General features: G+C 36.9%; 1 protein-coding gene across 1 annotated transcript in view; it reads left to right on the forward strand.

Moving 5' to 3' along the window:
• LOC123234276 (putative DMBT1-like protein) overlaps positions 1-9,160 on the forward strand; it is a 44,844-nt gene extending 35,684 nt beyond the window's left edge. The window contains exons 11-13 of the mRNA XM_044660197.1: positions 4,473-4,784; positions 7,579-7,605; positions 9,003-9,160. Of these exons, the coding sequence (XP_044516132.1) occupies positions 4,473-4,784; positions 7,579-7,605; positions 9,003-9,160 (497 nt within the window). The remainder of the gene's footprint in view (positions 1-4,472; positions 4,785-7,578; positions 7,606-9,002) is intronic.
• Positions 9,161-18,058: the final 8,898 nt, after the last annotated feature.

Here is an 18,058-nt window from a genome sequence, read left to right on the forward strand (position 1 = left end):
GGCTATAATCTTTTGGTTTTCCTTTTCAATCTGGTCATTTCTGGTCTTCAGTTGACTTGCCTCACTTTCCAATTGCGAAATTCTGCCTTTTAAACTGTTATTTTCTTGCCTGATTTCCTTTTGAGCTACTTCCCATTTCTCTGACCAAATCTTTTCCAACTTTCTCGTCATCTCAGTTTTGAACATTTCAAGAGCTTGTGACCAGTTTTGATTATCTTGGGATGGTTTGGATGTGATTGCTTGTTTTTTCTCCTTTCCTGATTGCTCGGTAGTCTGGATTTTCTCTGTGTAAAAGTTGTTGAGTGTTAAAGATTTCTTTTTCTTGTTCTTAATCTTTTTCTCTCTCTTCTGGACTTCCTGGTTCTGGGTAGCCATTGTTAGCCCAGCAGCTTCTTAGCTTTATCCTCTCGCTCAGGGTTTGTCTGTGGTCTTTTTGGCTCCTGAGGTCTGAGGTCTGGTTTTTTCCAAGGTCAAGCCCCCTGGTGGACCCTCTTACTTGATCCTCTGCAGGAGGCTCCTTTCCAAGTCTCAGGTTGCTGCTTCCACAGTCGTATACCCGTCTGCACTGGTTCCCCACTCAGGGTTTCAGAGCCTTCGCTCCCGCCTGTGTCTGCCTCTGCCCGCGTCTCCACCCGCGCCTGCGCTCCACATCCACGCTCAGAGTCTGTGTGCGTTCCTTAGCTTTTTGGGGTCCCAAATCTTGCCGCTCTCAGGAACAGACCCTGGAGCTGCCAATGACTCAATGGGTGGCCCAAACTTGCTCTATTTCTTTTGACCTGGCTTTGGCGCTGCAGGTGGTGTGTGTGTGTGGGGGGGGGAGTTGGTTGCTCAGCTAGCGATTTAGTGAGAGCTGTTTCACCCCTTTATAGCATGGAAATGTCCCGATTCCACGTACCTTCCACGCTGCACCCTGTTGTGGGGTCCCTCCGTTCGACTGGGTTTGTTTTTATGCCCCCTTGAGAAGTCCTGTATGTTTCAGTCAGGAGAGGTTAAGCGCTGCTTTTTACTCTGCCGCCATCTTAACCCGGACTAAGTGTAATTTTTTTTAATTCTAAATTCTTACCTGTTTTCTTTCTTTTTTTCATTTCTACCATCACCTATGCCCAAAGGTAATTCTCTCCTGTTAAAAGCCTGTCCCTTCCCTATGATAGTATTAATTGAAAACTGTTTCTAGAATATTTAAAAGCAGAGTAGATTTCCTTCTTCAAACGAAAATTCAAATGGCGGTTATAAGGGCAAAGGAGTGAGTGAATTAAATGACCTAAAACAAATTCCCCTTCATGCCCCTTACTATAAAATCTAAGGTTGATGAGAAAGCAAGGGATGTTTTTATATGACTGGATTGAGAGAGGTTTGGGAGTGTGGAATAATTCTAGGTAGGGTTAGTCTGTTGGGGTTGAGGATTAGGAACACTATTTGTGAAGTAGAAGACAGCTAGTATGATGTCATCCATGATGTCTCAGTTCATGAACATGCCAGGCTAGTATCAAGGTACATAAAATTTCCATTTTCCATGGATATTTCCAATCTTCCACCTCTGGCCTGCGCGCACACACACACACACACACACACACACACACACACACACACAGAGTGCCCTTATATCCATCTCCTTGATTTGCCTACAAAGATTCATAACTAAACCATCTTCCTAACCTGCCAATTCCAAAACTATGAATTAGCATGAATATAACATGTATCTATCTCATCTTTTCATGGATAGTTTGAGGTGACAATATAAGGAGTGCATAGAAATAAAACTTGATTTCCTTTTTCAATTTTTTTGTAGGAGGAAGTAATTCTTGTGGTGGAGTCATCTCAAAGCTTTCAGGCTCATTTTCTAGCCCTTGGTATCCTAGAAACTATCCCACAAATGTAGAATGTGTGTGGGTTATACATGTGGAGGAGAAATTCCGCATAGAACTTCAGATCCCCAGTTTGAAGTAAGTAAACAACCTAAAATCATCACCTCTCCAACCTTCAGATTATACTGGAATCAGTATTTTTATTAAATATACTTAGATTTCTCCATGGGAAAAAAATTTTTTTCAAAATTTAAATTTGTGTTTATCTAGAAATTCTACAAAAGATTATTTCACCCTCATTTTTCATAGTTTACTGAAAATTAATTTATTTTTTCTCTGATAGCTTTTCCATTTTTATTTTCCCTAGTAATACTAAGTTTCCTTTTTGGCTTTATTTTTTCAAACTGTATCACAGTAAATTCTCTTTCCTTTCTCCAATTTTTCCCCAAACATCTTCAAATATTAAAAAAATGCTATATGCAGTGGAATAAGCATTAAAGTAGGAGTCACAGGACCCGAGTTCAACTCCTGATTTTGCCAATTATGCAACATGAGGAAATTAGACTAGATAATCATTAAGATCCCTTTCAGTTCTTAATTGTCTGATCCCATAATCTTTCCTTAGACTCTACTCATTGACTTTAATCTGTATTTAGTACCCATATACTACACTCTTTCAGCTATGGTTTACTTTTATAAAATAGTTGCCTTCAAAATGCAATGAATATATAAACAAAAAAGAGGCAGGTAGAGGCAGACAGTAAACAGACAAACAGATGGATATAGATAATAGATATTAGACATATTGATAGATGATAGAGATATAAATACATATGTAGATAGATGATAGATAATAAATGATAGATGGATAGATGATAGAAAGATAGATTGGTAGATGATAGAAAAATAGATGATAGATAATGGAAATAGATTGATAAATGGATAAATGATAGAAAAATATATTCATAGATAATAGATTGATAAATGGATAGATAAAGAAAGATTGATGATAGAATGATAGATAGAATGATAGATAGATAGATAGATAGATAGATAGATAGATAGATAGATAGATAGATAGATAGATAGAATACTAGTGGAGGGAAAGGATTCATGAATATTTTGCTTTTACCTGGATAGGGAATATATCAAGGCCTATGAATGTGGTTAACAGTAATTTATTCTGTACTACTACAAATCCATGGAATGAAAATATTTGTTTGGTGTTGATCTATGATGCTCAAATAAAGGAGAGATTCCAAGTTAAAGAGGCTATAAGAGATACATGTTACCCACCCATTTTCTTCTAGATCTGAGCAGATGATCTAAGAATCTGGGGACCTACTCATGCTGCCTCCCCTGGGGTAACCATTACAGTGAGAGCTCCTTGTGTATGGGAACCATTTCCCTTTTATCTTAGTATTCCCAGTGCCTTTAGCCATTAGCATGCCTTAATATCCCCAATGCCTTTAGCTATGCCATTAGTTTGTACTTTTAAAATATTTGTTTATTAAGGATTGAACCAAAGAATTTTAATATAATATTTAAGAAAGAATTTAGAGATGTGAGTTTCCCAAGGTAAAGGGTCATTTTAAAAATCAGAATGTTTATTTTGAGTATTCTTATATTTTCTTGATTTGAATTCGAAGTGGTCTTTAGACCATAACAGTGAGAAACTGACAATGATGCATTTACCTCCTCAGACTAGAAGATATCTATGGCTGCCCTTATGACTTTATTGAAGTCTTTGATGGATGGCAAGTTGCCCACCTGTCCATGGGGAGATTCTGTGCTGGGGAAGAGCTCACATTTATCTCTTCTTCAAACAAATTAACAGTTGTGTTCAGAAGCGACTCTATGATCACCAACACTGGCTTCTCTGCAATGTTTAATTCTATTCAGCAAGGTGAAAAAGAAGATGGTAGGTTATCTATGAGGCTGGCACCTTGTTTTTAAGAGAGAATAATTCTTTAAATTTAGTCTGAAACAGTTCCTTTGTTGACACATCTTGGAATTTGCACAAGAAACCCTGCACCTAAATGTACTAATAATCTCTTCTCCCCTCCACAAATGGTGATTATTTGTTTCCAGAAAGGGTCAGAGAAGGTGGTCGTGAGTAAGTCTCTGTGTATTGAGGGGAAGAATAGTCTTATAGGCATTTCCTTCCCTAGGGAATGGAAAAAAGTGCTATAGATGAAAAAATAGTCTAAAAATTTAGCATTGAAAATTTCCATTTGGCAAAAAGATTATAGATATTGAAGTAAAATGGACTTCAGAATCCATCTAGTTTGGCTCCTTCATTTTACACATGAGAAAATTGAGGCTAAGGAAGTTAAAAAGATTTATTTGAAGTCATGCTGATAGTAACCATCAGAGGTTGGATTTAAAGAAAAAGTTATACAAAATCAACCAACAGTTATTATATGTGATGCACATATTCATATGTACATTCTACCTGTAGGCTCCTACCTTTCTAGCGAAAGGAGGGAGGTGAATTTCCTCAGCTTTTATCTAGGGACAAGATTGTTCTTTATAATAATACAGTATTTAGCTTGCTTTCGTATTATTTTTATTATATATTTTAGTATTCTTTTTCTAGAAACCAAGTCCATGGTGCCATAGAATCAGGTTTATAGCTTGCCCATCTTTTTTTTTATTATTTTTAAGATATATCCCTGAGATTGGTGAATGGAAGTCACAGGTGTGAAGGTCGTGTAGAGGTGTACCATAATGGCACCTGGGGAACAGTGTGTGATGACAGCTGGGACTTGACAGATGCCCAAGTTGTATGCCAACAGATGGGCTGTGGACAAGCTCTGTCTGCACCAGGACAAAACCACTTTGTGGGAGGTTCAGGACCCATAATTCTGGATGATGTGAATTGCATTGGAAATGAAGCCAAAGTGTGGCAGTGTATGCACAATGGCTGGTTCTCCCATAACTGTGGTCACCAGGAAGATGCCAGTGTCATCTGCTCAGGTATGCTCTATTTATCTTGTATCACCATCTTTGGCTCCATTTTTTTCTCTTAAGTGCTATGGATTTTTGACTTTCCTAAAATGATTCAAGTGGCCTGTGAGAAGTTACTTAACTTCTATACTCTTCAAATAACATTTTAAAACATGGACTACATCAAAAGTTATGCTCTACATTGGTTGAAGGAATTCTCACACTGAGTTTCCCTTCACTAATATTATCCTAGGCCCTTTGTATATCGTGTCAACTATATTAAGACTTCATATAGCATGTCTTATACCAACACTCAGTTTGAATGAATTGGTTAACAGGTTGGTGATGGTTGAATGGGAATTACCAAATATCCAAAGCCTACAAATTCCTAGAATGCAGAATCCCTCTACTTTGCCATCATTCCTATCTATTTTGAAAGATATTCATAGGAGCTGGAAAGGTTCCAGTCCAAGTCCCTTTTTGATTGATGAAGAAACTGAGACCCAGAGAAAGATGGCTTGCCTAAAGTCACACAAAGAACAAATGACAGAGCTGGGAGTCAAACCCAAGTCCTCTGATGCCAAATCAGACGTCTTTTTCTACACAGTGTTGTCTTACTGATAATGATCCCTAATAGTTCTAAATGAATATGTTAAACTGTATGGCCATTCTTGCCCAGCTAGTGATGCTCCTGCTCATTCTATTTCCTGAGATGACATCATTTTTGCATACAAATAGTGTTCTATTTCTAGCTGTACCATTATCAAACCTGTGAGGGAAAATTCAACCTGGTATCTTCATAAGTAGAACTGTACCTTGGGAAGGTCATCAGGGTTTGACCTCAGATTACTGAAATTTAGAAACTCCTTTAGGAAATAGAAACTACTGTACTTAGTACCTATTGTGGTTTTGGTCATGTCCAAGTCTTCATCACCTTATTTGGGATTTTCAAGGCAAAGAAACTGGAATAGTTTGTCATTTCCTTCTCCAGTACATTTTACAGAAGAGGAAACTGAGACAAACAGGTTTAAGTGACTTGCCTTGGGTCATGTAGCTTACAAAAGTTTGAGGCTGGATTTGAACTCAGAAAGGTGTGCCCAATTCTAGACCCAATACTCTATCCATTGTGCCACCTTACTGTCCAATTAAATACAATAGGAAACTACATTTCTTTCCTCTATCAAAACAAACTACATTCCATGTGGCTTAGCCCTACTCTGTTGACCCTCTTTTATTCTTATGCCTTAGGGTTCTTAGGTCTATCTCCTGCAGAGCCTGGCATCCTGAGGTCTGAGCTTTCTACTTCCACCCCCACTACCCTTCTACTCCAACTGAATTTGCCTTCTTACTTGACCTGAGTACTAAAACTTGTAGTTGTTATTCACTAACTAGCAACTCGGGTTGGTTCATAGACTTTTGAACATAAGTAGTCATTGATCATAATGACTATCTCCATTCATAGTGATTCAACAGAAACCGTTTTTATCATGAAAATTATATGATGTTTGTTATCTAACTGTTTTACTCTTTCATTCATTTTGGCTCTCCTATCTTCTGCATCTGAGCAGCTGTCGATGGCCACACTCAATCATCACCAACAGGTATCATTTGCTTATGTAGCGTATTCCTTTGAGGCAGGGATAGAGGGGCTGGTTACCTGAGAGGCTCCCAAAATATGAATGAATTATTTAATCCTGAAGCCAATGATCTTTCTAAGATCCTAAGCCAAATGAAATGTAGATAAATACTAATGTATCAGAAATTAAAAACACCATAAAGTCATTGGAATTTTCTGAACTGGCTAAATATCTGCCTGCCTACTGTGTGCAGAATGCTATACTAGGTGAAGAAAACAAGAATTTACAAAGCACCTGCTGTATTCTAGGCACTGTTCTAAGGTACTTTATAAATAGGATCTCATTTGATTTTCATGACAATCCTGGAAGGTAAGTGCTATTATGGTCCCTATTTTATTGTTGTTGTTCATTTTCATTTTCAAAGAGGACCAATAATGTCACAAAAGTGATGTCTTGGCCTGCCCCTGAGTTGGATTTAAATGAGGTAGAATTGTGTAGTCATTGACGTCACTCTCTTCCAGAGTCCTCATTTTACAGTTGAGGAAACTGAGGTAGATAGCAATTAAGTGATTGGTCCAGAATCACACAATAAGCAAATGAGTCAAATTAGAACTCAGATCATCCTGACTTCACATCCTTTCCATGGCACCTTGTAGCTCCCCAAAAAGAAGTAGACTACCATATTTTATTCATTATATCATAAGGCTAGAATAAACACAAGAAATCCTCCAGTACAACCCGATCAGTTTTTAGATGGAGAAACTGAAATCCAGAGAAGTTAAATTATTAGCCAAGAGTGATATAGAAAATTCATAAGACTGTGATTAAAATCCATTGCTTTGATTTCAAATCCAGAGCATTTTCAATTCAACAATCCTTTATTCAGCCCCTTCTATGTGCATAGATCTATGCTAGGTGCTGGAGGAAAGAGTATAAATAAATAAAGTATGGTGTCTACCCTCATGGAGTTTAGAAGGCAATTATAATGTACACAAATAGCTATGATATAATAATACAAGATGCATATATTAGAGAAAGTGCAATGTAAAATGCTTTGCGAAGTCCAAGATATGAAGAGCCTTGGAAAGGATCTAATTACCCGATGAGTCAATAGGACATAGAGAAGTAAACACTAGCCCTAATTCTGAGAGGGGTCCAATATTTTTTGAGTGAATTGTATTTTAAAAGAACCATTTGACTAAAACAATCCTTTTTCATGATAGTTTTTTTTTCTGTTTCTTTTACAGACCTGGATGACAAGTCTCCACCAATAGGTATTACTGCCAGTTTATTTGTTTTTTGTAATCAGTCAACTTTTTTTTAAGTCTGTCTCTCTCTCTTATCCCCTTAATGATCAACATAATAGCTTTTATTTTCTCTGTTTTCAACCTGACATAGTTTGCTCATCTATAGGCAACCTGAAGGCCCACTGCCCCTGTGGGTTAAATAAATTAACACCATACTTGGTATAAATATAAGACAGGCTTATGCCACTAGGGTTCAGAACTCCTAAACTCAGGAAATCTTCTACCTCAGCCTTCCTGACAGCAGAGATTACAAGTTTAAGCCACCATTTGTTTTTCAACTCATGGCATCCCCAAGGTTCTAGATCAGTATTCTTTCCTCTTTATGCAGGTGGACATGAGAGGTTATGATTATAATCCAGACCAATCAAAGACTTTGTTAAAAATGCAATGCTGAACACAAATGTGTTTTAATTTTTTATCTTAGAAGATATAAGATATAGAGTATATCATATTTAAATATGTGTGTATATCTGTAGAAAGGGGTGTAAGCAGTCACTTAGTCCATATACTTTCTGAATACAAAATAAAATCTTACATATATAACATTTTAATAACTGATATTTTTATTTCCTTATTTCATTTAATGCTTACAACATCCTAGGAGGTAGATATCTATATGTGTCATTACTACAATTCTCATTTTATAAAGAAATATATTGAGGTATAGTTAAGTAGCTTGACTATTGTGTAAGAGAATGAAAATGTCAGAGGCAAGATTTGAACTGAGATCTTCATGACTAATAATTTGAGTTTTCTATCCTATCTATAACACTCCCTGTCTAATTTTAACTTTTAAAATTTTTTATATAACTACCCTCATGAAACTGTTGAAGAATGGTATAGATGATAGAGAGCTTGCTTTGGAGCCAAGAAACCTGGGTTCAAATTCTGCCTCTGATCCTTAATGACTTTATGACCCCAGACAAGTCACTTAAACTCTCAGTGCTGTAAGCAGTTCTCTGAGACTTGAGGTTGCAACATTCTCCTAATCATAAACTTCCAACCTCAGTAAAAATCACAGATTCAGGTCCTAGTCCTACATTATTAATGGTGTAACCATTACCATCTATACAGACCCTTGATAAAATGAGGGCACAGAAAGTATGACAGCTGGCAATAGAGTTAGGGATCCTGACTTACAATCCTTTCCATTAATCCAAAAATTATCAATAATAATAATAATAAATTTAGATAATGCTTTAAGATTTGCAAAGCACTTTTCTCACAAGAACCCCAAGAGATGAGTAATAGTACGAATTATTATCACCATTTTATAGATAAGGGAACTTGAAAATACCACACAACCAATAATAAACAAAGCACATAAAGGTCATCTAATGTGATTCCTTCCATATTTTTTGCAGATGAAAATTTCCATTGTGGTGGTTTGCTCACAAATTCTTCAGGCTCTTTTTCCAGTCCTTGGTACCCTAAGAAATACCCTACAAATATAGTCTGTTCTTGGGAAATACAAGTGGACAGCAGAGCTCATGTCAAACTCACATTTGATGTAGTGAAGTAAGTTAAAAAATAATAATATTGTTGAATATGAATTATTTTTATTCTGAAAATGGCCTATAATAACTCAGCCTTTGAATATTAGATAAGAACAGGAATGAGATGAATGAAGACTTTCAGATAATAGCCTTTAACTAAACAATTTACATCTCTTCTGCTCTTCTTACCTAACATTCATAGACTAAGGTCCCAGGCTGCTGACCTGACTAGGGTGAGGGTGACAGTGGGAGCAAGTTATAAAAAATGTTATGTATATCTTTCTCAAAAATGAAGTAGATGAGGGGGAAGCTGGGTAGCTCAGTGGAGTGAGAGTCAGGCCTAGAGACAGGAGGTCCTAGGTTCAAACCCGGCCTCAGCCACTTCCCAGCTGTGTGACCCTGGGCAAGTCACTTGACCCCCATTGCCCACCCTTACCAATCTTCCACCTATGAGACAATACATCGAAGTACAAGGGTTTAAAAAAAATGAAGTAGATGAGAAAATGTAAAAGGGGCCTTTGGAAGACTGTATAAGTAAATATATTTGTAGGTATTGTGCTTCAGGAAAATTTTCTAAATGATTCTGGATCCTGTTAAAGAGAAACAAATACATTTTAGGAATCTCTGACATTTATTTTGCCTCTTTACAGTAATAAAACCCTTCACTAATATCTCACTTGAACTACATACTAACCCTGCGAGGTAGGCATTATAGATATTATGATCCCTATTTTACAGAAATGGAACTGAGGCTCATAGAGGTTAAGTAATATGCTTAGATTTGCACAGGTCATCTGGCTGCAGATCCAGTACTTTCTCCTACAATGCCCATTTAGTTAAAACCACAGATTTAGAGCCAAAAGGAATCTTAGAGATCTAACCCCCTCATTTTGCAGATTATACACCTGAGGCAGAAAGAGCTTAAATGATTTTTTCCTGGTTGTGCAATTAGTTTTAGAGGTAAGATTCACACTCAGGTCTTCTTGACACCAAGCCTAGTCCTCTCTCCTCTATGCCACCCATAATGATTATACTAATAGATAATAAACAATATCATTTCATTTCACAGGATGGAAAACTTCTATGGCTGTCCTTATGACTTTGTGGAAATATTTGATGGTCCACAGAGTACATCATTTTCCTTGGGGAGGTTCTGTTCTGGCACCACCCCAGTATTTACATCTTCCTCCAATAGCATGACTGTTGTGTTCCATAGTGATGCCATCATCACCAATATTGGCTTCCATGCCTCCTATGATTCCTTCATCCAAGATGAAAACAATAGTGGTAGGTGCTCTTTACTGGGGGCATTTCTGAAAAGTGAATGTATTTCATCAAAAGTGTACGAATGTTTGTTTTAAAAATTGAGCTGATGTCAAAATGAAGCACATGCTCTATATCAGGAAGATTATTTTACTGGTTGCTTTGTCTAGTAGGATAACAGAGTTTTCTGATTTCAGACTTACTCCCTCCTTACAAGTGTTATGCTGGGGGCATTAAATTGTCCCTCAACAAAGTGGGTTAAAGGATAAATACTTCTGGGGTGTATGTCAGTGGGTTCTCATTTGTCAAGATTGCCAAGTTTGGGAAAGGAGAAGAACAAGGAAGGTATGTCTTGTTATAAAATAAATGGGCAGATGGAGGGAGAGAGATGGTAAACTGGATACTACCACTGCTAATTGTGTGACAGCAGTGATGATTCAGACTGTGGCTAGTGCAAGATCAACTGAGGCTTGCCACCTAGCTAGATGATGTAACACCTCCCTCCTTTATAACAGTACCCAGGCAGGATCCTTCAGGTCAATGGATGGTACCCCTTCAGGTCCCACCTGGGGTTGATTTATGATAGACATTGGGCTTTATTAGCCTTGGTAACTGTTTATCTGACTGCGTGTCTCCCTTCCCAGAGAAGCTATGAAATAACCACTCCAGGAAGGTACTTGAATAGTTTATCTATATTTAGCAAAGATGAAGAACTGGGAAATGGGTAGAGGAATTGGGAAACCCTAACTAATTGATAATAATAATGAACCCTCAGAGCTGTAGGCAGGTCTTTTGAGTCTGGTTAGTTAGCTCCTCTGGCTCAGCCTGGCCACAGCCAAACCAGAGTAAGCAAGCTGCTGCTTGATGTCTTTCAGCTTCTTCTTCCTGCTAGATGTTATGCCTATACAGCCTTCAGGATCCACCCCTTTTCCACCCTCTTGTTCTTCTCCTGCCCACCTCCCGGATCCCTCCTGGCCCTGGGATACCTAGATAACTACAGATGATTTGATTTCCTAAATGTCTAGGGGCAGTAGAATCAGAAAAGAGATGGTCTGGGTACAGGTTGGCAATGATAGTCAGGTACAAGACAGGAGGATCTTGCAAGGTTGAGCCAAGCAAGTCACCAATCCCCAAAAGACCAGGATCCATAGATCTCAGGTCCAAGGGAAGTGAAAGGACCCCAAAAGCCAGGGCTGCCAGGGTATTTATACCCCCCTGGGCCAACCGCTTTCTCCCCTGTCCTCACGGCCCCTGGGAACATTCTAAGATCCAATAGTCCTCACCCGTCAATCAAGGGTGCGACTCTCTGCTCCCAGATTTTCAATATAACAGTATAAATTGGGTTTAATAACAAAACAACTATAGGGAGTGTAGGGAAGTAGGAGGAACTACCACTTAGGTCTAACTGTCAGGGAATGGAGAAATGGAGATGTGTACTCTAATCACTAAAACTACCAGCAGACAGTCTAGGGCAAGAACTGTCTGATCTGGGATAAGGGTATCTCACAAAGTTGTCCTTGGCTGCTCTCTAGATGTCTCTGGTCCCAGGAAACTCCAGTTAAACAGCAAGATAATGCAAGTGAGAAGTGAGGGAGATGAAATTTTCTGTATGTCCACCAATAAAGAAAAATTATTTCTCAACCTGAAACTTCATGGTCTTGATTGAAGATCTTGTGTTCAGGTTCAAGGAACAACTCCAAAAGTTCAAAGATCCCAAACACCACACAGACTCAACCAAAAAGCTACTAACAAATCTACCTACTGCCAGCAACTCCCAACTGCAGAGTCACTGTGTGAAAATGTCTCCTTTGACAGGATTCCAAGTTTGGAATTCCAAGCTCCTGCCAGCTTGCCAGGATTAGTCTGCTAACTAAATCTCTAGTCTATATTTTCTCTAAAACAGTTCCCCCCTTTGCACAAAGCCAAAATAGTGTTCCACACAATATTTTGGTATTTGTGCACTAACAACTAACTAAATTCTAACCCCAAATAATAAACAAACTACACTTTCTCTATCTTATCTTATCTAATACTACCTTACTCTATGGATCAAGTTAAGGAAAGGTAAAAGGAAATATATAATGAACAGTTACAAAGTTCAAAGTACAAAGTAAACAAATGCAAAACAAAATTCAACAAAATAAAAATATAAACACAAACTTTATGAAAAAAATAAAATATGACCCTTACAACTAATACAGAAAAGTCTATTATTATAATGCAAAATTTTGAAACTTCCAAGCTATGTGACCTTGGGCAAGTCACTTGACTCCCATTGCCTAGCCTTTTTTTAATTTGTTTTTTTTTTAAAACAAAGACAGCATTAGCTAAATAAAATTTTATCTTAAGTAAAATAAGTAAAAAGAGTTTCCTAGTCATGTTCTCAAATCAGATGATCATGTGCTGAACCTAAGTCTCCTAATGCCCTCGATATATTATGGGATATTATTTAAATTCTTTTGGGAGCCATATCAATTCTTTCAGACCACTGGAATATTACTGAATGAATTCCAATTTCAACATAACTATTATGACTAAGGTCAAAATATGGAGTGAGATATGAATGAGAAAAAGTCACAATTTCAAAAATTAAGGTCCTGATTGCATGTTTACTATCAAGGTCAACATTTTTATTCTACGATATCTTGCCCATGTTAAAGTCATTAGTGTGTCTAAGAAAAGGATAATATATTTGACTTCCAAAAAGTTTATTTGAACTTAAATATCATTTTCTTTTCACGTTAGTTGATTTACTTGCAATCTTGACAAACAAGAATCCACTGAGATACATCCCAACAGTATTTATCCTTTAACCCACTTTGTTGAGGGACTGTTTAACCCCTGCTAGCATAACATTTGTCACCCCAGTTGGTTATTTCTGTGTTTGGATTGAGGAGAGCTAAAGAGCAGGAATGTTGTCTGTTACAGGACTTGGCTGAGTGGCATTTTAGTCAACATTCTAATCCACTTAGCAGTCATTGCTTGAGTGACTGCTGTCCAAGGTTCTAAGGGAAACACATACTGGCTAAGTAAAGGGACTTAATTAAACCTCCAGCCATATGGTACTTGGTGAACCATAGTAGCACATGGTGAAAAAAATTTTTTTGAAAATTTTTAAAGTTCTTATTTTAACCTAGTGTGTTTATTGTTCAAAGTGGCTAGTAATATCACTATTAATATATCATATTATACAACTGCTATCACATATAGGATCATAATGGAAGATATTTTGAATTCAATGTTACTGATACCTTATGCTATATTTAAGTTAATACCACGTTATTATTATATGGGATTGGGTTTTGAATACGGAAAACCAGTTTGAGAGATTAATATAAGGCATATTTTAGCACATTTGCCTGTGATTGGTTTCTGTTGTTTTATAATATATAAGATTAGATGGTTGCTGTTTGGAATTGGTCACCTAATTAAAATCAGTATTGCTTGGCTATATAGGGACTCAGAGGTAAAGATTATGCTGAGGATAATGCAAGCAAAGATGAAAACCATGGAGTTGTATATGCATAAGGGATGGATACCTAATGGGTCTAATATGGAGAACAATAATAATTATATGGTAAATGAAGTAAATAAGGCTGAAATATCTGGAAAGAAGACTAAGACAAAACTGCAACAGGAGAAAGTCAATTCTGAGCCTGTAAATTTGTTCCTCTTATGAAATGTACCACTGGTAATGGATGATGGCATAGTTGACTTGAAAAAGCATACACAATTCGCATACACCCCTTTTTTGATGAACCTATTAAATTGTGATACATTTAATTTTATTAAAACTTATTAAATTATTAAAATAAATTTAATTAAAAAATAAACCTATTGTGAGAGAGCTGAGAAAGGCCATAAAAATGTTTGATCCAGATTTTTCAGTCTTTGATTTTTTTATTAGGAGAGGCACTCACAAAGAGGGAAAGGAATCAGTTTTTAGAGGAAACAAGAACTAGTCCAGGAATGACACCATGGCCTCTGGACTATGAGAAAATGGATTTGAATTCAGTCTCTAACTATAGGCTACTAAAACAGGCAAGGAAGTCAGTATTAAAAGTTATGGAGGCACATACCCAGAGACCCAATGCTTGGAGGAAATTTGAGAAAACCAGACAGACACAGGATGAAACACCAGCAGGGTTCACTGATTGTATCCTAGAGGCAGCAGAGACACATTTGGGACTTGACAAGATGGCAGATGACACCATTGCCCATGTCACATGTATCTTTGTCAATAATTCGGTAGCTGCAGTCAGGAAATTCTTTAGGGAATATTGTCCTGATTGGGAGCTCATGACCCTTGATGAATTAAAACAAAAGGCAACTGATGCATATGCAATGGACAAGGACAAGGCTACTGATGACAAGGATAGTATAATTGAAAGTTTGTGAAAACAACTAAAGGAAGCAAACAATAGGGCAAAGGACAGTGAAATCAAGGAGGTCAAGGCAGTGGCATCACTAAGATATGTGCAGCCAAAGAAACAACAGTATAATAACCAAAGATTTAACAGGTATACAGGTCCAAAATGGTATTTTTTTTGCAATCTCATTGGTCATTTTTTGAGGGATTGTAGATTCGGGGGACAATTTAACAGGCAGAACAACAGGAATTATTACAATAACAATAGGTATAATAACAATAATGGCTACAGGGGAAATGGTAACAACTGGAATAATAATTATAGACAAAACAACTTTGTATGCCAAAATGCATGTTACCTGGGACAACAAGCTCTGAATCTTGCAACAACGTAAGATTGGGTTAGAACGGGACAAAGACCAAAGTATAGTCAAGTAGTAGCTGGTAATTCAGGAGACCAGAACAAAGGGTCAAGTTCATTATGAAAGGTGTACCTGGAGTTCAAAAAGTTTTGGAATAATCAAATGGAAATGGAATAATAATTGATGAAATTATTAGGGATAATGATAATGGAATTGTGGATAATGTGGATAATGTGATTGGAATTTTTTTAGAGTTGTTAATAATTGTGAGGAAATAGAAAATTGTAATGGAAATGGAGTTGGAAATTCTAACAATTGTGTAATTATGGAGAATAATGGAGATTGTGATTTGAATAAGGATACTTTGATCAGAAATGAGAGCAATGATACCAAACTACAGGTGAAAAGGTCTAATAAGAGTAGAGTAAAAATCAGAGAAAGGTGTTAAAGATGTGAAATCCTGGGAAAATCATGTAATTCAAAAGGATGTTAACTTGAATGGACAGGAAATAGCTGAGCTATGTTCTGATGTTACTGTTTTAGCTCCTGTGTTGGATACATTCCAACCACCTAATAGTACAGAACTACATGTGTCTATAACTATTGGAGACCAGATCTATGACCTTTTGGTTGACACTGGAGCTATCAAATCATTTTTGCAAAGTTTTCCTGAGAATTGTAAAGCTGTTGGTACAATGGAAGTTGTAGGTACCACAGGTACCTCAGAGACTAGCAAAATTACTACCTAAAAACAATTACTCTAGCTCCTCTATCTGTGGAGCACGCATTTCTCTGTATGTTTGAATGTCCTATGAACCTTTTGGGAAGAGATTTTCTGTGTAAATTATGAGCAACTATCCAATGTACTGAATCTTGTGATATTTCTTTACATCTCCCAGAGGAATGTTTGAAAGCATTTCCATTGCTATTCTTAGATTCAGTTAGTACAGAGGGTGTCTTAGGCACTATCTATCTGATTCTCAAAGATATACCTAAGGATTTGTGGTCAAGATCTTCCACAGATGTAGACTTATTGAAATCAGCCACTCCAGTTAGGATGAGGACAAAGGAAGGATCATTTACTTGTGTACCTCAATATCCCTTGAATAAAGAAGCAAAAGAAGGTATAAGACCAACCATTAAGTCCCTAATCCAACAAGGGATAATTATATCTTGCTTCTCTGAATTTAATACACCAATTCTTCCAATTAAAAAACCAAAATTGAATGAAAATGGCAAACCTGTGTACAGATTCATTCAGGATTTGAGAGCAGTGAATGATTATGTTATCAAAATACATCCAGTTGTACCAAGTTCAGCTGCTATAATTTCTTCCATTCCAAGTCGGGTTAGATATTTCACTGTGGTAGATTTATGCTCTGCATTTTTCTCAATTCCCATCCATGAGGATTCTCAAAGGATCTTTGCTTTTACCTTGGAAAAGACTCAGTGGACCTGGACTCATCTTCCACAAGGATTTACTGACTCACCTGGCCAATTTTCACAGATTCTAAATTGAGACCTAAAACCTACCAAATTCAAAGAAAGTAAATTGGTGCATTTTGTGGATGATATTCTTCTAGCAGCCCCAAAAGCAAAGGTGTGTCTGAGAGATAGCAAGATTCTTTTGATTGAATTATACAAACAAGGGCATAAAATATCCAAAGCAAAATTACAGTTTGTTTTGCTTCAAGTATAATATCTTGGATTTGTGTTGTCAGAGGGTTCTAGAAATACCACTCAAAAGAGAATAGCAGATATCCAGAAACTGAGTGCACTCAAGACTAAGAAGCAACTTAGAGCTATTCTTGGAACTACTGGTTTCTATAGACAGTGGATACCTGGATATACTGAAATCACAAAATGTAGATCTAACCAAGAATGCAGAACCAGAACCTCTGAAACTAAATCCTGAATATTAAGTAGCCTTAAATAAACTTAAAAAACTAAAAGAATCAAAACTAAAAAACTAAAAAATCTAAAAAAAAGAAGCCATTTCATCTGCACCAGCATTAGGAATCCCAGACTATGCAAAACCATTCCAACTGTTTGTCAATGAAATCAAAGGTATTACTTCTGGAGTACTTATGCAGACTTTAGGACAAAGTTATTGTCCAATTAGATACTATATTTGTCAACTTGATCCAATAGCTGCAAGTTCAGTATCCTGTCTAAGAGGGGTAGCAGCAGCAGCTGTGTTAATCCAGAAGTTAGCAGATTTAGTTTTGGGATGTCCTTTAACAGTCTATCATTCACATCAAATTGAAGCACTAATGAGGAAATTTTGTACTCAAGTTTATTCTGACCACCTAATTCTGAAGTATGAAATTATTCTCTTGAGTAGTGAGAACATCTAGTTAAAGAGGTATAGTGTACAAAATCCAGCTATACTTCTTCCTGATTTACCAAAGAACAGTGGACCGTTACATGAGTGTGTTGAAATAGTAGATCTAGAGGATATGTCTAGGATGGGTTTAAAAGACACTCCAACTGAAAATCCAGACTTGGATTGTTGAATAATAATTCAGTAATGGTTCTTCATATTTGTGTAATGGAATCAGATGTACTGGAGCTGAAGTTGTCGCAGAATTTGAGACACTGTAGTATGGCTCATAATCTTGTAAACTTAGTGCTCAAGGTGCATAATTGGTGGCATTGAAGCAAATCTGTCTTCTATCTGAGGATAAAAGTGCAAATATTTATACAGACTCTCATTATGTGTTCTCTGTGTGTCATGAAACAGGAAAGATCTGGAAACAATGAGGTTTTATTACTGCATCAGGAAAACCAATAGCACATGCAGGAATAATAACCGAGTTGTTGGATGTTATCCAAAAGCCTAAATGGCTAGTGGTAATCCATTGTAGAAGTCATACTTGTGGTAGAGATTCAGTCTCTAAAGGAAATCACAGAGCTGATATTACTGCAAA

This window comes from Gracilinanus agilis, chromosome 2 (assembly GCF_016433145.1).
Source record: "Gracilinanus agilis isolate LMUSP501 chromosome 2, AgileGrace, whole genome shotgun sequence".
Classification (NCBI taxonomy): Eukaryota; Metazoa; Chordata; class Mammalia; order Didelphimorphia; family Didelphidae; genus Gracilinanus; species Gracilinanus agilis.